This window comes from Lineus longissimus, chromosome 2, assembly GCF_910592395.1.
Source record: "Lineus longissimus chromosome 2, tnLinLong1.2, whole genome shotgun sequence".
Lineage (NCBI taxonomy): Eukaryota > Metazoa > Nemertea > Pilidiophora > Heteronemertea > Lineidae > Lineus > Lineus longissimus.
The window spans coordinates 7,006,469-7,027,849 of NC_088309.1; the positions used below are offsets into that span (position 1 = coordinate 7,006,469).

The 21,381-nt window shown below is 42.0% G+C and overlaps 1 protein-coding gene and 1 long non-coding RNA gene across 3 annotated transcripts in view; one reads left to right on the top strand and one right to left on the bottom strand.

Moving 5' to 3' along the window:
* The first annotated feature begins 1,174 nt into the window (after nt 1-1,174).
* Nucleotides 1,175-5,644, top strand: LOC135482451 (uncharacterized). The gene is made up of 3 exons (XR_010446224.1): nt 1,175-1,264; nt 4,581-4,705; nt 5,084-5,644. It is a non-coding gene; the product is annotated as an uncharacterized LOC135482451 (long non-coding RNA).
* A 4,375-nt stretch (nt 5,645-10,019) lies between these two features.
* LOC135482445 (A disintegrin and metalloproteinase with thrombospondin motifs 12-like) overlaps nt 10,020-21,381 on the bottom strand; it is a 46,367-nt gene continuing 35,005 nt past the window's right edge. The window contains exons 10-25 of one of the 2 annotated variants that reach the window (XM_064762436.1): nt 21,225-21,326; nt 20,679-20,824; nt 20,419-20,482; nt 20,171-20,276; nt 19,830-19,957; nt 19,552-19,672; nt 19,161-19,402; nt 18,729-18,988; nt 18,044-18,251; nt 17,595-17,744; nt 17,136-17,439; nt 15,828-16,966; nt 15,434-15,604; nt 13,897-14,043; nt 12,992-13,142; nt 10,020-12,795 (exon numbers count right to left, since the gene is read on the bottom strand). In XM_064762436.1, coding sequence (XP_064618506.1) covers nt 12,626-12,795; nt 12,992-13,142; nt 13,897-14,043; nt 15,434-15,604; nt 15,828-16,966; nt 17,136-17,439; nt 17,595-17,744; nt 18,044-18,251; nt 18,729-18,988; nt 19,161-19,402; nt 19,552-19,672; nt 19,830-19,957; nt 20,171-20,276; nt 20,419-20,482; nt 20,679-20,824; nt 21,225-21,326 — 3,609 coding nt within the window. In that variant the 3' untranslated portion in view covers nt 10,020-12,625. The remainder of the gene's footprint in view (nt 12,796-12,991; nt 13,143-13,896; nt 14,044-15,433; nt 15,605-15,827; nt 16,967-17,135; nt 17,440-17,594; nt 17,745-18,043; nt 18,252-18,728; nt 18,989-19,160; nt 19,403-19,551; nt 19,673-19,829; nt 19,958-20,170; nt 20,277-20,418; nt 20,483-20,678; nt 20,825-21,224; nt 21,327-21,381) is intronic. The other variant, XM_064762437.1, reaches the window with a different exon arrangement.

The window sequence follows — 21,381 nt, forward strand, 5'->3', positions numbered from 1 at the left end:
AGCGTTGTCCGAGACTGTCATCACTGAGAATTATGACCACGTCTCAATATTCTTCAACTTTCTTGATGGATTATACGCTAAAGATTTCGGGAATTGAGGTAGGAATATGTTGTTTTTAAGTATCACGAGTATTTCATTCAGAGGGAATAACCCCCTTGTCGGTTTTCCCCCGTGTTGAAGTGATTTTTTCTACATTTGTAATTCTTGGTGTGGTTATGCCTTGTGTCCGGCGGAGGCGTGGGGTAAAAAATATATATGAAAATTTCCACTTTTCTCATAATTAAAAAGAATCCCCCAAATTTCAAGAAAAGTAAATGCATTAGAAATATGTAAGTACTCATTGAAATACAGGATCTTTGAAAAAAACTAATTCTTATCTTGTATTATGAGGTTGTTGATTGATTTCTGATTTGTGGAGTGAAATAGGTCAACCCATAAAACTGTTGCAGTTGAGACCCTATTAGTATTGTTTGAACTACCAACTTCTGTTGTAGTCCCGCTGCTAAGCTCCCAAAAAGGCAAGAATTGTGCATTTTAATGGGGAAAGCATGAAATTTGGCAGGGTGGTAGAACAACCCCTTGGGGTCATTAATCGATTAAGACCCTAATTTTTTACGCCCCAATGTCCGGGGAGCGAAGGATTCTCTCAGCTTTGGCGGGAATGACCTCCACAAATAGAACCAGATCATAATCTGTCAGAATACAATAGGACTGGGCACGTGTTCCATGAGTACGGTTTCCCGTACGGTCTTGGCCGAAATGGTAAAAACACAATGTACGTCATTGTCAGTTCAAGTCAGTGTGTGTGATTTTGACAATATGCAGGTTTCGGCAGCTATACGACTGACGAAATACGAAGTGCAAGGATAGTCCTAAGCTAATTCATCAATGCGCATCTTTTGTCCTATGTTGTAGGAGGAATAGGCTAAATTTTTGAAAATCGCCAATGAAATGCATTTACAAACTTTGCCCTTCGCAGCTCTTAAACCTGGCTTGTATATATTTCTATGGCCATATAGCTCCGTTCATGTGCATGTTATCCACCTTTGACAATACCATCCAATTGGTCTAATGACATAACAATACAAGTTGGCGCTAAGCCGCCGGCCTGTCTTTCGCGGGGTAGAGGAATAGTGCCCGGATGGTGTGACGTCAAATGTATTGTCTTTGGTCATGATCGGTCTCGGTTGATTTGAACGCAAGTCAGTTGGTGTGTGAGTGAACTGCGCAGAACATCGCTGGAAAACTTTTTCCGATTTCAAAGGTAAAATTCCCTTCAACATTTCGGAAATCAAGTTAAAAGAGCTGCAGCAGAAGGAAGGGCCCAATATCTATGATTGATAATTGTTATGTGCATAACTGGAAGGCTTTTGACCTCCAAACCTTGTCATATGATTTTTCAAAAATGCTTTAAATTTAAACAGTCATTCACTTGGCTCCACTATCCCGACTGTGGTGTAGCACCCGACTGTAACTGGCATGAATAGGGAATACGCTGGTTATGGATGTCAGATCGTGGTTCCTTGACAATTGCAAACAATTTCACTGGATGTTACCCACGCGGCGACACCAAGGACCGCTGGCTGATCTAATGATATGTTCGTAGTAGGGTGTCAAAGTCGGGGAGACGAAGAGCCACTCGTCTCTTGTAGGGGGTTCATTGAAAGTGTTTGCATTTGTTAGCCTATAAACACAAGATTTTAATCCTTCAGTCCCGTGTTTGGCGGAGAAACTAATCTTACAGAAGGCCCAGTCATATTTCGTCATTGACGGTATCTCTGGGAGGCCCTGTGTGCCGTTGATCCAATATTCATCGAGGCTGTTGGAGAGACTTGTTACCATTCCGCCCCCTCTAAGGTATACACTGGTATCTTATAAACAACAGATTTTTAATCCCTGTCTCGGGCGTCTTTGAGAGAACTGATCACACACAATTCCCAACCTACTCGTCAGCCAACTGACAGATTAGCTGGGTCGAACGTGTTACTGAGATGTTTTCGAAGAGATACTTGTGGCTGTTGGAGAGACTTCTTGTCTACCATTCCGCCCCCTCTAAGGCATACAATGGTAACTTATAAACACAAGATTTTAATCCCTGTCCCGGGTGTCTTTGAGAGAGCTGATCATACACAATTCCCAACCTACTCGTCAGCCAGCTGACAGATTCCCTGCAGGTCGAACGTGTTACTGTGATGTTTTCGAAGAGATACTTGTGGGTGTTGGAGAGACTTCTTGTCTAAACAGTACCATTCTGCCCTCTCTGAGGCATAAAGTGGTAACTAATTAATCAACTGCGAAATGATCGCAGATTGAATACAGTGAGTTAATCATTCAAACAATATCAAATGTAACCATGATGATACTTTTTTTACTGGGTGACCCATGCCTGTGGGATGTTAGTCCAACATACTTTGAAGCGGTTGGCGATCATTCTAGTCTATTGTTTGCAAGCATAGCGCCTCTTGTGATTTAAAGGTAAGGAGGCATGACCAAAAGCGACCAGCATTTTACTGCTAGGCAAGTAGATACGGTAATTCTATTCAAACTTGGATTGTGATTGGTGTTGTATCAAAGGGAAGCTTTCACTGTGGTCAAAGCACTGAGAGTCTCCCTCCAAGGTAAGTTTAGTAAGGCAGGACTTATGTGCATGACTGGAAGGCTTTTGACTTCCAAACCTTGTCATATGATTTTTCAAAAATGCTTTAAATTTAATCAATCATTCATTTGGCTCCACTATCCCGACTGTGGTGTAGCACCCGACTGTAACTGGCATGAATAGGGAATACGCTGGTTATGGATGTCAGATCGTGGTTCCTTGACAATTGCAAACAATTTCACTGGACGTTACCCACGCGGCGACACCAAGGACCGCTGGCTGATCTATTGATATGTTCGTAATAGGGTGTCAAAGTCGGAGAGAAGAAGAGCCACTCGTCTCTTGTAGGGGGTTCACTGAAAGTGTTTGCATTTGTTAGCCTATAAACACAAGATTTTAATCCTTCAGTCCCGTGTTTGGCGGAGAAACTAATCTTACAGAAGGCCCAGTCATATTTCGTCATTGACGGTATCTCTGGGAGGCCCTGTGTGCCGTTGATCCAATATTCATTGAGGCTGTTGGAGATACTTCTTGTCTAAGAAATACCATTCCGCCCCCTCTAAGGCATACAATGGTAACTTATAAACACAAGATTTTAATCCCTGTCTCGATGTTAGTCCAACATACTTTGAAGCGGTTGGCGATCATTCTAGTCTATTGTTTGCAAGCATAGCGCCTCTTGTGATTTAAAGGTAAGGAGGCATGACCAAAAGCGGCCAGCATTTTACTGCTAGGCAAGTAGATACGGTAATTCTATTCAAACTTGGATTGTGATTGGTGTTGTATCAAAGGGAAGCTTTCACTGTGGTCAAAGCACTGAGAGTCTCCCTCCAAGGTAAGTTTAGTAAGGCAGGACTTATGTGCATGACTGGAAGGCTTTTGACTTCCAAACCTTGTCATGATTTTTCAAAAATGCTTTAAATTTAATCAATCATTCATTTGGCTCCACTATCCCGACTGTGGTGTAGCACCCGACTGTAACTGGCATGAATAGGGAATACGCTGGTTATGGATGTCAGATCGTGGTTCCTTGACAATTGCAAACAATTTCACTGGACGTTACCCACGCGGCGACACCAAGGACCGCTGGCTGATCTATTGATATGTTCGTAATAGGGTGTCAAAGTCGGAGAGAAGAAGAGCCACTCGTCTCTTGTAGGGGGTTCACTGAAAGTGTTTGCATTTGTTAGCCTATAAACACAAGATTTTAATCCTTCAGTCCCGTGTTTGGCGGAGAAACTAATCTTACAGAAGGCCCAGTCATATTTCGTCATTGACGGTATCTCTGGGAGGCCCTGTGTGCCGTTGATCCAATATTCATTGAGGCTGTTGGAGATACTTCTTGTCTAAGAAATACCATTCCGCCCCCTCTAAGGCATACAATGGTAACTTATAAACACAAGATTTTAATCCCTGTCTCGGGTGTCTTTGAGAGAACTGATCATACACAATTCCCAACCTACTCGTCAGCCAGCTGACAGATTCCCTGGGTCGAACGTGTTACTGTGATGTTTTTGAAGAGATACTTGTGGCTGTTGGAGAGACTTCTTGTCTAAACAGTACTATTCTGCCCCCTCCCTCTAAGGCATACAGTGGTAACTAATACATTAACTGCGAAATGAACGCAGGTTGAATACAGTGAGTTAATCATTCAAACAATATCAAATGTAACCATGATGATACTTTTTACTGGGTGACCCATGCCTGTGGGATGTTTGATCCAACATACTTTGAGGCGGTTGGCGATCATTCTAGTCTATTGTTTGCTAGGATAGCGCCTCTTGTGATTTAAAGGTAAGGAGGCATACCAAAAGCGGTCAACATGTTATTGCCAAGGAAGTAGATTCGGTAATTCTATTCAAACTTGGATTGTGATTGGCTAACTGAAACTTTGACCTTGTTGGAAAGTTTGGTAAGGAAATCTTGATTTTTATAAACATGACCCTGAAACCCACCTTAACCTTGATCTGTCTCATAATTTCAGAGGCTTAGTCCAAGGATGAGTCCGATCCACGAGATGTGAGAGGACGAATGGTTGTCAGTCTTCCGTGGCAGTGCCCAGCAGTCCAGTGGCAGTGCCCAGCAGTCCTAGGCCAGCAGCTCAAACCGGTAGGAATAGGTAGAATCCGTACATAGAAAACAACTTCTGCTAGAATGAGAAAAAGTCCCCCTGATGCAGTTAATGGTATTTCGCCGTGCAAGCAAAAGAAACAGCTAGCCAAATAAGAAACACGGGTGTCTAGTGATGGTCTGTTCGATAGACTCATCAGGCTAAAAAATGCAATCCGTGTACAATTATTGGGCCACGCAAATAACGTACTGCAGAACAAATTCACATATTAGATGGGGAGACTGATCGTTGGGGCATACCAAATACAAATGACGATTGAATAATTGTTTCTATTCTCCCAAATCTGCAAGTCTGCTCCCAGTTGCGCTAGAATAAGTTTTGAACTAACACATCGATATATTTTCTCTCATCTTCAGAGGGATGGACCGACTCCCTTCCCGCGGCTGAACCCGGCATCCTCCCATCGATGTATACAAGCCACCGGTCCCACTTCTACCGGCATCGTGACTAGTCCTCCATGGTGACGAACAGTAACTCTCGACCTAGAGTGCTTATAAATCAGGATGTATAGATGTAACAGAAATGAACAAGGATAGAGTATTCCGTATATAGGGAGTTTTCGCAAAAGAGTAGGGACAATCCAGGATGTATGAGTGTACATGTGACAGTTTTAAATACCCTAAGATATAGTGTTCTGGGGACTGATGAATATATTATGCGCATTAATCTCTTAGGTGTTGATGTACACCAACCAACAGGGAAGGACTTGTTGCCAGAGGGACATTTCCTACTACTCCACTGGAATAGAAATCCTACCTAACTGTAGCGCCACCTGTTCCCACATGTGGTGCCCACGTACAGATTGTTGTTAGAATATCTTTTTGTAAAACCTTTTCATGATATTTGACGAATGTTTCAGGACGTTGAATATCTAAATTTGTCCTAAACATATCAAATAAAGAATGATAGTTTCACAATCAGTGTTGTTCTTTTTACAACCGTCAGAAGGGTCTATTCCTAAGCCAGGACAAAGTTTGGTACGTCTTTCCCGGGTGATAACGCCTTTCAAAAACCAATGGGCAACAGCAGCGCCCCTGTGGCGTGTTGGGTACTTTTTCTGAGACACCGCAGGAGGGTAAAATGAAGCAGAGAGTTCGCATTTACAGAAAACAATTCATAAGTTTGCAGAAAGTGGCAATTCATGTCACCCTCGTTGATAGATATTAGGCAGGTTTCGCAATCAATACGAACGACGAAGTTAGATGGTCTAGACTCCTGTTTCAATCCCGAAATCGAGGCTATACCCTGGTCTGAAACTTCCCCCCGGAAAAAAGTAAATTGCCTGAATAACTTGAAGTTGAAGTTGCGTGTGAAAAGGGCATAACAAAATGGCCGAAATTTAGTTTCGCAAACCACCCCCCTGCAAACTTATCAGAGAGCGATATTACAGAAAACCCCTAGGTGAAAAACATGAGTATATTTCCACAACCGGATGGGCTGCTAAGAGAACATTCTACACTTCTAGGCCTCAACCACATGCTCAGGCCGCAATGAAATATATAGATTTCACCAAAAACCGTCTGACATGTCTATAAGCCCTATTACAAAGAGCCATATCGAGCCCTCGAGAACTTTACTTCACACTCTATCGACAAATTTCGTAAATTTGATAGAGAGTTTCTCCTACCTATCACCTTGAAACATTGTTTAAAAAAAAAATCCCTTCAGTATCAAGGTTCGTTCAGGAATAGGTGATCAGTGTAGGCCTATGCGGCGCCATTTTTAAATACGGGCGCTGATGATAAACCGGGATTTTTTTGTATGTAACTACGGCCAATGGCGAGGTAGAGACTTCAATTGAGCATCTCCTTCAAGAGACTGTCCTCCAGAACGTGCGAGAGACGAGCATCCTCAGAATTCTGCCATTGGAGGATGACATGATTAGACCGCGAATAGACAAGCTATTTGGTCTTCAAGTTCTAAACCTTTATTTCCGAAAAGGAAGGCCCTTAGAAGACATCGCAGCGTTCAAAGTTTCGTATACACGTGTGGTTATGATGTTAACGGCTAGAAAGTCGGCACGCTCCTGATTTTTCTGTAACAGACAAACGGTCACCTCCGACAAACGGTGCTGCTTCCAAGGTAATTTGGATTATATTCATTAGAATGTCGTCTCCGATGCACCTCCACCAGAGAAGAAACTATTTCCTACCCCGGTGTACCGCATCTGTGATATTTGGCCCGGGAAACACTGACGGATGGTACGCCGGTCTTCGCACTTTGTCGCTGTGGACATTCTGCTGTCTTGGCTGATGGCAGGGAGAGGATGGAACGCCAATCGAGCCACATTCTTGATCATGGCCGTAGAAGCCCGGGAAGAAAAATTGGGGGTGTCCGTACTCCTACGGCCACAATCAACAATCCTGGGTACTCCATGCCCGCGCAACAGCGGAGACAAGGCACTACAATATCCATAACGACAATGATCAGTTATCACAACAGAAGTTGGTAGTGCAGATAACTATAACAGGGTAGCAACTGCCTTATGTGTGGGGCGTTTTTGCCCGCAACAGTTTCATAGGTGATGGAACGCCAATCCAGCCACATTCTTGACCATGGCCGTAGAAGTCCGGGAGGAAAAATCACTTCAACACGGGGCAAAACCGCAAAACTCCTACTGGGTCAGAGGCGGTAACTCTCGAGGCGGCCAACAACTAAAACGCCCAACTCCTACTGAAAAAAATACTCGTGATACTTAAAAACAACATATTTCTACCTCAATTCTCGAAATCTTTAGTGTGAAATCCATCAAAAAAAGTTGAAGATTATCGAGACGTGGTCGTTATTCTCAATGATGACAGTCGAATATGACAATACTCGAACCCGCAACGCACTGATTGTGGACTGGTACGGAAGTGTGGTTAGAGCAAGACGAGCAATCTTTATGGCATTATAGCCGACAGCATATGCTGGTACTATTACTGTAAAATCGTTAAGGAATCGTCGTGACTTTGGCATGTGTAATAAGATTGATGCGACTGTTCTTCTTTCCGTTTTTCAAGAGCAATAAACCCATTAAACATTTTTATATTTAACTTGTATGATATATTTACTTGAGAGGCTGAGTCCTTAAACATCTTTGGTCGTCCACTTGTGCAGCAGTCGCGGGAAAAAGGAACATTTCGAAAGGGGTAGACATAGCGCGCACCGATTTAGTTGTTGGCCGCCTCAGAGAGTTACCGCCTCTGTGACTCAGGGTTAAGACACTGGGGTCTGCCCGTGGCTGACAGGTTGACTGGAGGTCCAGATCATAGAGTATACCAGCCGGGTCTAACCGATTGGATTGGTACCTTATCATGCTCAGTCTCCCCAGCGGAGACCATGGACCGCGCATCCGCACTCCCACGCCTTGTATAATATGCATCTTGACCGCAAGCCTTGGATCCCCTCCTGGAGGACTTGTTGATGAGCGTTTCGCTCCAGGTTGACGAGGCACCAACATTTTGGCAAGAACTTAAATCCGTAAGCAATTAGAACTCTTTCAAAACGAAGTGAATCTTCGAAGTGACCTCCCATGTTTTAAATCATGCACTTAATTTTGAAGGAGTTGTAATTGCTTTGGGATTTCAAGTTCTGGCAAAAATGGTGGTGCCTATGGCCTACTCTTAAGTTCTACCTCAGGTGGTACCTGTTTAACGGCATTGGGTGGTCATCACCTCCCATATGGCAAGTCTGGGTAGCCCACTGGAGGGTTACTGATGTCACAATCTGTGGACAAAGACTGGCCACTTAAAACTGTCCCCAGGCCCCACAGGCTGTCCCCAAATGGTTTTTGTCATGCTTTACCAATGGGACACTGGGGGCTACCGCTACCCCTCACTTCTTTCAATCACCACCGGAGGCCCACTGATGCTTGCTGTCGGGGAGGTGTTCCTTGTTTTATACTGACCCCCCCCCCTCATATCCCCAAGACATCCTGTCTTCCCTGTCATCCAGATCACCATGTGTCCCTTTCGTCCTCTAGTAGGGTATGCTTGGAGTATGGTGCTTCAAACATGTTGAAGTGTGTGCCAATTTCAAGGGTGGGAGTGTGTTCTCTGCAAATAAAAAAACTGAGTCCCACCCCTGAAATTAGCATTCTCTTCATTTTGAAAGAGTTCTCACAGAGATACGCTTTCTTCTCCAAATTCATTACAGTGTTCTCCATTCTTCCCATCTTTTCAATAATAATCAAGAGTATATGAGAGTGTCACATTAATCCTAATGATAATGAGAATACACTAATTTGTGTCATCTTTGAGCAATACACCTATAGCTAATCCAAGATTGCTTCACCCAAATCAAGCCAGGGCCCGGTTGTTCAAAGAGGCTTGCGTGGACCTCAGAGAGTTACCGCCTCTGTGACCAGTGGTTAAGACACTCGGGTCTGCCCCTGACTGACAGGTTGACTGGAGGTCCAGATCATAGAGTATACCAGCCGGGTCTAACCGATTGGATTGGTACCTTATCATGCTCAGTCTCCCCAGCGGAGACTATTGAGCGCATCCGCACTCCCGGAGTGCCTTGTATATGCATCTTGACCGCAAGCCTTGGATCCCCTCCTGGAGGACTTGTTGATGAGTGTTTCGCTCCAGGTTGACGAGGCACCAACATTTTGGCAAGAACTTAAATCCGTAAGCAATTAGAACTCTTTCAAAACGAAGTGAATGTCAATTTCAAGGGTGAGAGTCTGTTATTTGTTTTCTGGAGAATGACCTCCCATGTTTTAAATCATGCACTTAATTTGGAAGGAGTTGAAAGTGCTTTGGGATTTCAAGTTCTGGCAAAAATGGTGGTGCCTATGGCCTACTCTTAAGTTCTACCTCAGGTGGTACCCGTTTAACGGCATTGGGTGGTCATCACCTCCCATATGGCAAGAATGGGTAGCCCACTGGAGGGTTACTGATGTCACAATCTGTGGACAAAGACTGGCCACTTAAAACTGTCCCCAGGCCCCACAGGCTGTCCCCAAATGGTTTTTGTCATGCTTTACCAATGGGACACTGGGGGCTACCGCTACCCCTCACTTCTTTCAATCACCACCGGAGGCCCACTGATGCTTGCTGTCTGGGAGGTGTTCCTTGTTTTATACTGACCCCCCCCCCCCCATATCCCCATAACATCCTGTCTTCCCTGTCATCCAGATCACCATGTGTCCCTATAGTCCTCTAGTAGGGTATGCTTGGAGTATGGTGCTTCAAACATGTTGAAGTGTGTGCCAATTTCAAGGGTGGGAGTGTGTTCTCTGGAAATAAAAAAACTGAGTCCCACCCCTGAAATACCCTCTCAATTATCAAAGAACAACGTTCAGGAAACTGTTAAAAAATTGAAAAATATTTATTCATACATTTATGTATTCTGTACAATAGCACAGCATATTGAAGACTATACAATCCATCTTTATCAGAGCCGCATTAATTTGCCTGGAGAAAGTCAAGATATCTTGACTAAATCAGGCTCTTTCACAGATGTACTGTAAAACTTCCAATTTTTTTAGAGGTTTTTTTTACTCCCTGGACAATGCAACTGTCCAGTTTTCTTGATAAAACTGAACTATATTAAAAGACCGAAACTAAAGGGTGGATTTTGGGACAATTTTCCTTCTGACATCAGCTGGCCCTTTTGTCCTAGGGGGTCATTTATAATTACAGAACGATACTTTATCACAGAATTCACTGTAATTATGTCTTTGAATATGGTACATTATTTATTGAATAGCATCTACAGAAAGATTTCATTCAATCTCAACCCCCTTGATGTGATTATATCAACTGAGTTGAAACGAAGATGCATCTATTTATTTACAAGTTAGAGTGGGCTGATCAATCTTACCATGGTTTGCAGATAAAGACCATCCTTTCAGATGAATGATCACAAGAAAACTGACAAAAAACCCGACAAGAATTAGTTTTTCAACTGCAAAAAACTGTAAACCCCCAAATGTTTAACTGACTGAATGATTCAAATTTGCACTAGTCATTTTTTGGACAGCAAAGGACACAATGTAAAATCAAAGATGGACATCATCACGTTGCCAACATTTTGCCATCGAGACATTACAGAATATGAGATTTTATAATAACTACAATGTACTCTCATTCTTTCATTAATTCAATAACTCAATATGACCATAAGAGTTACTTGCCAGTACAAAGTGCATTATTTCAGTGTTGTTATTATTATTATTATCATACATGTGCATATCTTACAAAAAGAATGTTAGCATTTAGACACCACATACCTTTAATAATACTACATCAGTGTAATACAGAGTTATTATCTAACGACTGCTAACTAAGAAGAAGAAATGCATGACACTTTTGACTATAGACTAAACTCGCAGTCATAACTGACTTATATGACAAAAGCAAATGTTAATCATATCACGAAATACATCTGACTGCTCCCAAATATCGCGTATGACTTTGTATGATTACGGACTGAAAAATCCATGTCAAAATTATATTTTCCTCTTATTTAATTCCCTCATCGACATTTGACTAGGTAACCAGTTACACATGGTCACCTCAAACCCAGTGGCCATTCCATCATCAACAAATGATTTGGTGTTGGTGCAAACCCCTCCATACCACTGCAATGCCGGCAAAAATGGATAGCAACGACGATATTTTGAGGTACCTTTATTGAAAATATCCCTACCCAAAAAGGAGTTAATAAGATACACGCTGCTTCTCCAGATAGCAATTTAAAGAAAGAAATACCGCCTACAGACTGACGGTCAGCATAATGAGACAATATTTTCCTATACATCAAACAATGAATCTTTGAAATTCATTACAATCATTGTGAACAAATAAATAATGGAATAAGAGCTAATTTCATTTCCTATTAAACTATAGGATAGATACATATTTGCCATGCACAGCCTTATTCAGCTTTCGTTCCCATTCCTATAACATTATGATGTCATGGTTAAAAATGCACTAGACTGCAATAGTCTCCTGCAACACTAACATAATTGTTGCTGCACAAGTAGACCTCGACACTCTTCCGTCACACCAACAAAATCAGTCTTGCGCAAGTTACCTGCAACTGTCTTTCTTGCGCAAGTTAGCTCCAACTGACTTCACCACACTTCTACGAATAGAATAAAACTGTCTTCTGTCACACTTGCATAGGGCTACAAAACAGATCACAACTCTGACCACTCTTTAAAGAGGCTACAAAACAGATCACAACTCTGACCACTCTTTAAAGAGGCTACAAAACAGATCACAACTCTGACCACTCTTTAAAGAAAGCCAGGGGCTCTTCATTCGAAAATTATAACTTTTCAGCCATTACTTTCACAGTAATTTATCCACATATGAATGAACACAATTGTGATTGCCAGTTGGGACGTAAATTTGTACCTTTTATGAGGGGAAAAATGAGATTTTTCTCTTTTTTTCTCATCGATATCACCGATATCATCGAAAATGTATAAGGACATATGTATGTCCTTATAAATGTTTGAGTTTTTTTAGATTGTGCTCATACAAAAGTAGTCTGTCATAGATTGCTAACAGCAGGAGTTAATAAAGACTATTCTTTATTATGGACAACGTGAAGGACTGAACTGTACATCACACCAGAGACCTGATCCACCTTTGTACAGTGCTGCATTGTCAATAGCTCAGGGTCGCCCCAATGGCCGAACAGCTGTAGGACGTGATGATGATGAAGAGTCTTTGTCAATTCCAGCAACAATTCCACAATCAGAAGCGAAAAACTAATGCAAACATCATAGAAGGCACATCCATATGAAGACTAGTATTGTCAGCAGATGCCTCCATTCGGAAGTCCAATCCTTGACCCAACTCAATAAAATGGCCTTGATCAGTTCAGAATCCGGAATTAGATTCTGAAGAATATCACCGAGGTTTAACAACTTTCAAAAATCATGAGGATTCAGACCCTCACGCTGTGACAAAATGCTTCTTGGACTTTTTGTGCGGCCGACAAGTTCTACAGCATTTCACTTGCACATATCGTTGACTACAGTGCCCGAGCCTTTTGAGAATTGTACACACATGGCTGCTCATCTGATTGGATGTACAGTGAAAGCTATGGTGCCAGTCCATCAGAGCTGAAAGAAAAATTATAGATAGCATTAACGCTTTTGATCATCTTTGTCCCTGAATTTCTATGTTGGGGCAAACCCAAAAACCAGTTTTCACTCTATAACTTAGTCCAGGGATTTTATTCAAATTAATTGTATATAGGAATGGTTGTGGACCAAGTGACTTGGCAAAGGATGCAGTGTAACTGCATATGATACATACCAGCATTTTGTACAGCGCATACGTCAGTGTTACACTGTTGTCGTGTGAGTGGCTTGAGGCTATCGTCACAACCTACAACTGGTTCATAAGATGTCTGGTTCACGCACTGGACATGACGGGCTTGTTGTCCTCCACCACAGGTCTTGGAACACTGGAGAAAAAAATCTTATGTCACATTCATGTTTCAACTCTCGCTGCCGAGTAATTTTGATTCATTTAAGTAGCAATTTCCTTTAGTAGCAATTGATTTTTACCTAAATTGGACATTTTTGGGGCTTATGAAATTTTTTTCATTGAAACTTACAGTTTGTTTTATTAACCAAGAGAGACCTAGCTCTCACAGAGTATAACTGTGATGAGCCAATGGTTCCAATGGCAAAGAATTTTGATAAATGGAGTGTCAATTGAGGATGACCCACAAAATTAGTACAAATTTGATTGCTTGCTGATGTTTGGAGTAGTTTGAGCTTATAAACAAAGCATGTGAACGCAAGTATGTGAAGTGTAGCTTGATGAATTAAGGTGCATATTATAGGGTGAGTGATGCTGATGTGATCAGAGTCATTCAGTGAGGTGATTGAAGAGTGGGTGGATGATGCAATAGGGAATGTTCTTGTATGTATGATGGTCTGGAGTAAGCCCAAATTAACAAATTGAGACGGTCTCCGCTCAGCCAGTCTTTGTGACCCTGTTATGTCAGTCTTATTTTGAACTACCACGAGGTGCCATGACTGCCCAGAGAATGGCGGCATATTACGGACGATCCACCAACTCCTTTTATGTTCTCGTCGAGCTCTTATCATGTTCCCATGAATGCCTTGCAAAGTTCTTGTCAAATAAGTCATATAGTCTGTATTGTTTGCCTGAAGGGTGTTGTTTCTTTCCATTCTTTTGACGTATCTTACCTCGCTCCAGGAGCCTGCTACCCATACTATACAAGACGCTTCTTTACATGGACGGTGTGTCAGAGGTTTTTCAACCAGGTCACACTGGTGAACCTGTGGGCAATAGACTTCTCTTTTCTGGACACCCGATCCACAAGTAGCAGAACACTGCAAAGCAAATGGTGTTGATAGACACAAGAGTACAGCATGGCGAAGGATAATGATTATGTACAGGGTGAATCATGAAGACCAAAAACTTTCATACTTTTCTATATCATTAAGAAGTTTTAAGTCCAAATTCTCAAAATTTTGAGTATGCTGACTAGAACTGGGCAAATATGATCAACATTGCCTCTTCAGCCCCCCCGAAACGAACACCTCTGTCTGGAGGACAATCCCCAGTGCTGAGGACCATTGTTCTAACAGGCTTCAGCAAATATAGGGCCGCTTTCAAGGAAGGACAGAGTTAGATATGATTTAGATACAGCATATTTCCTTAAGAGTACTTTCATGTAAGGTATCAGCAAGTATGCATTAAGAATGCATACTTGGTGTCAGTTAATGCATGATCTCATGAAAAGTATGAAAGTAATGGTCAAAATAGTATAACACGAGCGATGACAGGAAAAAGGCTTTTAACTACAGCAGTAGACTATCATGTTGTGCTTCAGGCAAAAATGAAATGTTACATTACACCGCCGTGGGCATGCAAAAGCTGAGAAGTGCACCCTTGAATACCAAAGTGGGTTTCATCTCACATTTTTAACAAACCTAGTCATTTGATCTAACCATGACTGTCAGGGTAATCAAGCCCCTTCACTATGACATCATTGTAAAGGCGCTTCCCTCTGCAAGATGATTGTTGCATGGAGGGCTAACTCAGGTCCAGTTGGGATAAAAATCAGAATAGAGTAGCTTGATCATTCAGTCAGATTTTGATTTGTCAATTTTATGAGTTACCGGCATTTATTGATGGGAACTGCTACTGTAGAGTGGAAGATGACTCGCAGTAATTATGCTCTTAATAACACTACTTTGAGCTAACAATACTGATTGTGACAATGACAAACTGAAGCAAGACTAAACTGAGTCAATCAAGTCTAAGTATTGTGGCTACTTCATATAGAAATGCTAAGAACTATCATAAGTCTGAGAATAGCCTACACTGAGATGACAGTACAAGCAACCCGATCTTTAACAAGGGATGAATTAGTAAGAGTAAATCATGACCCTGTGTTCATGTGGGTTAGTTCGACCATGATGGTGATGACTGTTAGTGCCAAGCATGCTTGAATGATAATACTCCCAAAAAAAACTCCGAGAAATGTACAGAACGAACCAGTACAGAACATTATCTCCCGGATGTTTTGACTTTTTTTTGGTAAAGTGTACATCTTTAAAAACAATGTAAGGTAAAGTGGTACAATTATTTCCCCAGTACAATACAAGCCTTTGAGTGCAGTAGCTGACTGCTGTTTACTGTTGAGGGCTCTAAGTGTACTTTTTTTCCATTCTGTACAAACCCTCCGCAAAATGCTGAACTAAAAAAACTCCTCACCGGCGACCAATCAGAAACAGCCCACGCTATACAAGGATGCTCGTTGCATTTTGATATGTCCGTTGGTTTCTCTAGTTTATAACAATTTGCCGAAGGCACCTCATTTGTTGTCTTTGTTTCTACACATAGAACTTTTCTTGTCATTATTCCTCCACCACAATGACGCGTACACTGCAAGTAGAGAATATAGGATACGTTACAAATGAATAGTGTAATGGTCATTGCAAGTAAAGAATACAGAAATAAGTGTAATGATGTTGATTACATGCAATCTTAGTGTTGCCAAACGGAGCTATCGCAGGTCACAGTGACAGATCTCTCATTTCTGGGGGGCAATTTAGAATAAGGACATGAGGTAACAACCATAATCATCAACAAGAAACCAAATACTGACCTGACTCCAATATAATGGAATCCACTTATAAGGCTCCTCCAGTGGTGGAGGCTTTGTAAGTTTCACCTCCGACGCGACTTCAGATGCTGGAATGGCTGAATCCATCTCCCCTTGGTCCTCCACATCATCAGCTGGTAAAACCACATCCTCCTCTACTTTGCCTAAATCAAGGTCTTCATACACTTCTTTCAGGGGCACTGAATCTGCACTATTTTTATAATAAGGTTCCTTATCATTGTCAGTCATTGGCATTGAATCGGCAACCTTTTTATAACCAATTTTCTCATCATTGTCCGTCTCTTTATTGGAAGTGTCCTTATTCTCAACAACACTTTTCGATGAAACTAAATATTTTTTGCGAGAATCATCACTTTTCTCAGCAAAACTTTTTATATTCACTTCAACATTGTATTTATCCTCTGTTGGTTTTGATGCCAGTATATCAGTTTTGGTATGAGATGTCATTGCTTTCTCTGTCGGTTCAATTTTATTTTGACTGGAGTCCCTGTTTGTTGGCGATGTGATTGTCTCTGATAAGTCCCAATTATTATCTGTTACATCCTCCGACATTTCGATATTCAACTGAAGCGACTTAGCTGCCTCCGCACCAACGTTCGTCGACTGCCTATCAACTTCTTCAGGAATTAAAATCGTTGTTTTCTGGCTGAGATCAGTAGTTTGTAAGACGGGTATTTCCGTTAAGTACTTCTCAGTTCTTTCAATAGAAGGTGCCTCAGTAGTCCCAGATGGCTTTGTTGTCCATACTAACTCAGGTGTAAGTTCAGCCTGCGTTTTAGATGCAGTTGGGACCGGAGTTCTAGCAGTAGTTGTAGATGTTGCTTTAGTTGTAGATGTCTTTTTGTGTCGGTGGTGACGGTGTCGTCGACGTCCATGATGATGTCTCCGAGGATGATGTTTCTTAGTAGCTGGTTCTGACGACTCATGAGTACTGACAGGTTTTTTCTCAACAGTGTTAAGTTTTTCTAATTTTGTGTCCATATCTTCCCACGATTTGCCCCTACTTCGAGGTTTCAACGTTGTCAGGGCTTCAATCTGAATATGATTGCTGAGATTCTCATCTTCCTCGTTCTCCCCTGATGTCTCTGCAATCTTTTCCTCGGGAGTTGAGGATGTGACACCTTAAATAAATAAAGTTGTAGAGCAGCTCATGACATTGATATAAAACTAAGACAACAGATGCTTTACTAGTATGCTCTTCAGGTTAGGCCCTAATGGGCTGTCAATTTAAGCACCCTTAGGCCAATGCTGCAAAGTTAGATGGGAAGACATGGATGAACGAAAGCTTACCTATCATCTCAGCAAGGGTGACCGGATGGACCACAGCATACTCCTGCCCTTCCTCTACCATTCCCTCATCAGTTGAGTTATCCTTTTCAGCAAGAGCTGCATCTGACTGGGTTCCTAGCATGTAACTCCGTAAAACTTCATTATCATGTCCTGCTGGCGTCGTTGTAATCAGCATCTTGTTTTCTGGGCAAGGGAATTCGTTGCACAAGCGTTGCGAATTTGGTTTCTTGTCAAAGCGACATAGGTTTCCTCCTGTGCATTTCACTCTTCTAAACTGGATGCCAATGCCACATGGCTGGGTGCACTGGAAGGAGAGGCATAAGATGATGATTTCCCTACACACCAGCATTACACAATGATCAACCTTGTTACTCTTTGGAACAGAGGTGACTTTCCAAATATCATGAGGAAACAGGTCAATCTGAAGCCTTGCTACAATATACCAGCATGTAAACTTACATTTGACCAGCCTCCAGAGGTCCACACACCACAGTGTATATTACCACATTGACGAACAATGGACGGTTTAGTGTAGGTATCGCATCCTAACTCCTTGTCAGAGCACTCCACTGTACGATGCTGGGAGGCACACGGGTCACCATGACATTCCTGAAAGAATAAGAATGAAGTCAGAATGTCCATTTAAAGGGAAATCACAGAAAGGGGCTAGATAGTCTATTGGTTATCATTGAGGGAACCGGTCTGGTTGGACTTTTTTCAACCCAATTCAATTTAAAAAATTAACAAGTAAATTTTAATATTCTCTCTCTTTAGAAAGACATCCCTAAAGAAATGCTCTGGGATGGGCCATTTGGAATATTGGCAAGCATTACCATGATGAAGCTTTTCATCGAATCATCCAAAGATTTTTTTAGTGGACATGCAGCACACAAAAGGTATTCACTCACATCGGTCCATTCACCAACTTTCCACTCTGGACATTGCGCCCGATGACGGCATGGTTCTGTCTCTATAGGCCTTGATAGGCCTTCACAGTCCTCATCATCGAGCGCCATCTGTTGATCAGGTCCGAGACTCCGCACGCAGATGACGGTCCTCCTGTGGGTTCCGTCGCCGCATGTAACTGAGCAATGTTGCCACGGACCTATCCACCACCTAGTTGGAAAGAAAGACAAATTACAAGATAGCACTATATGTTTTGCTCTGTTTTACCTATTGGCTATTTTTTTTATTCTACACTAATTTGCACTCACTGGAATGACAGTGCAATGCAAATAAACGTATTGCCAAAGTAAACAGTTAACAGACTAGAAGTCTGAGAGAAGCGGGTAGACAATTTGACCTTTGATAGAACCACAGTTGAACAAGTTGTTTGTGCCCTTAGGTAAGGCATCACTCTGACAAAAAGATGGGCACCTATTATAGCTACAACAACATGTAGAATGATCAGGTTGAGTTTGAGTAGCTTCATTATTTCTGTCATCATTGCTTGAGTAAAGGGGGAGGTGTGTTATCTTATCACGGAATTTTGACATTATAATTGATCTTAGTTTCATTACTGACCCTCTGTAGTTTATTTGTGACAAACAGATGACTACAACACTAAATGTAACAGCGACGGTAGATACTCACATAGCAGGACAGATATGGTCATTACACGCCTTGATCTTATCGTCGGGTTTAGGTATCATGTGGCAATAGTGGTCCTCAACAATGCCCGCCTCCTGCTCCACACAGTACACAGCCATCCTCTGGATACCCCCACCACATGAGACGGTACAGTGGCTCCAGTCGGTGAACTTCCACATGAAGAAGGGACGCCTCACTGTCGCATTTTCATTAGGAACGGTATACTCGAATTCCACACCAGGATTTTGACTTTGAAAGAGGAGCTGGAATTTAGCAAATTCTTTTCGTTAGATTATATTGTAGACAGTGACCTTTTAATATTGGTTTTCTGAAAAGAATAACGAGACATACTGTGGTGTTGGCTTGAAGACAACATGTCACTTTGCCCACAATGAAAAAGCAACTGCCCAATTTCATAAACTTGTCCTAACTCACCATGATATGCAACTGTTCCTTCAAGGGTCCAGGAGCAAACACCTTCTCTTTGTTGCCGTTGCGTTCATAATGGAAGACGGTTCCCGCAGCCTCATAATCACCACTCCACTGGATAAACCAATGACCATTCAGGTAGTATTTCCCATCAGAGTTACGCAGGGCCAGATAGTTGTTTGCTTCTGCAACTTCTTCAATGCGTATGTTCCTTGCGTCTTTGGGTATGACTGTTGCTTCAACATAACCTGGAATGAGCGAAGAGGCGTATTTTTCAGTCATTCATTGGAGGACATGCAGTTCATTCAGCCGATGCCAGAGATTCATATGGCTCAGACATGTCTTCCAGAGGGAGCCGGAGAGCATAACCAAGTGGGCATCACAGGACAGGACTTACCTAATCCTTGTTTCTCGGTGAACTCTTTCTTGACCGTCAGGCAGGTGGAGCCATCACCATGACACATACCGCATCGGTCTTCCTTTGCTTTGGAATCGATCGTCCAATCACATCCAACTCTCTACACAAAGAAAGAAGCATAATTGTTAAGATCCTTGAAAACCACGCATTTCATCCTGACATATCACTCGATACATACTTAATCGGAAACATGCTTAAGGAGGAGTCTGCGATCCTGATGATGTATGTTTTCGACGTCACAAAGTACGGTCACTTACCCGGCACTTTCCTGATATACACATGTCCCTCTTGCCGACAGCGCATGAGGTACCATCTGTCACCATGTCCTTGAGCATCACAGAGAAAAACTTTTCTTTCGGTTTGCAATGTAGTTGACAGGGTGTGGCTGAAAAAGGGTTGACATTACGTTCTTAATACAGCTTTAGGTTCAAACCTTTTTTTCATCATCAAAAACACTCAGATTGCAGCCCTGAATGAGCAGCTCATCTAGGTCAGATGACACCTCCACCGAAGATGATATCAGACTTTGAACCCAAACTTTGACTTTTTAAAATGACAATCATTAACAAAACGGCAATGAAAACTAGATCTTACTCACATGGTGTGAAAACTGGTTCCCAGGTAAACAGACGATTCTTGTATGGAACAGTGTTGAACTCTGAACACTGATAGTGTCTATAGCTTGGAGCTTCTGGGGGGCAACCCTGAAATTAACAAAGTCAGCTGAATTAATTTCTCTTTTAAATACACAGATTTCATTTCACCTCCAACCAGATGGCTACATCATTTCAGCTTGTTTCATTTCTAGCAATAAATTAGGTGCAACAATTGCGAACAAATTCTCACCTTAGTATTACATATTCTGAACCTTTTCCTTTCACCAAGACAATACTTGCCGCCATTACCAGGCCTGAAATGAAAAACAAATGAAGTGCAATGAACAGTGTGAATAACTCTCATCAGGCCTTTGCACACGAGAATATTGATATCAAATAACATGTTATTTCAAAATGATTTTGAATCCCTTTTAGCCTACAAGGGAAAAATATGACAGTCTTTGGATTTCAACTGATTTGACAAAGCTCACCAAAGATAAAGTTACTTACATTGGATTGTTACACAATCGTTCAGCATGTGAGACTCCTGCACCACAGGTTCTTGTACAAGACGCCCAGCCACTCCATTCGCCCCACTCGCCATTTATTGCCTGAGCTCGCTCACCAATCGTCGTACACTCACCACGAAAGCACCACTGGAAATATACACAGAATAGTCATTTGCCGTCAAGTTTAACCTCCATATGCTCAGATGACAACTCCGTTTAAGGACCTTTTCTCAAGAATACTGAAGCTGAAGTCTGTTGCCTAGAGTAAGACACAGAATGTTTTCCAAAAACTTAATGGTACAACTGATTAGTACATCCAGGTCCATTAAGATGGCATTCCAGATATACATGTACATCCAAAATTGTGCACAAAAAGTTTGGAGAACGCTGCCTTTTAGGATGGTTATCTAGGTCAAGCGATCTGTAATGCATTTAAGCATTACACTACAGAGAAATCTCAACTGCCTTCCACCCGGTGTTTGGTGTCTGGAATAGGGTGGTCACAAAGGTCATCATTCATATTGGGATGATCAAGTGCTGTTCTTACCATGTTCTTATTTTTCTTATCACAGTATGTCCCTTCTGCTGCAGCCTCCAGACGGGTCATACACTTGTTGTCAACTTTACACCATAAGGTTGTACACACCTCCTAAAAGCAGAAACACAAGGAGACTTAGACTTTAAGTTTAATGAGCATTGAACTA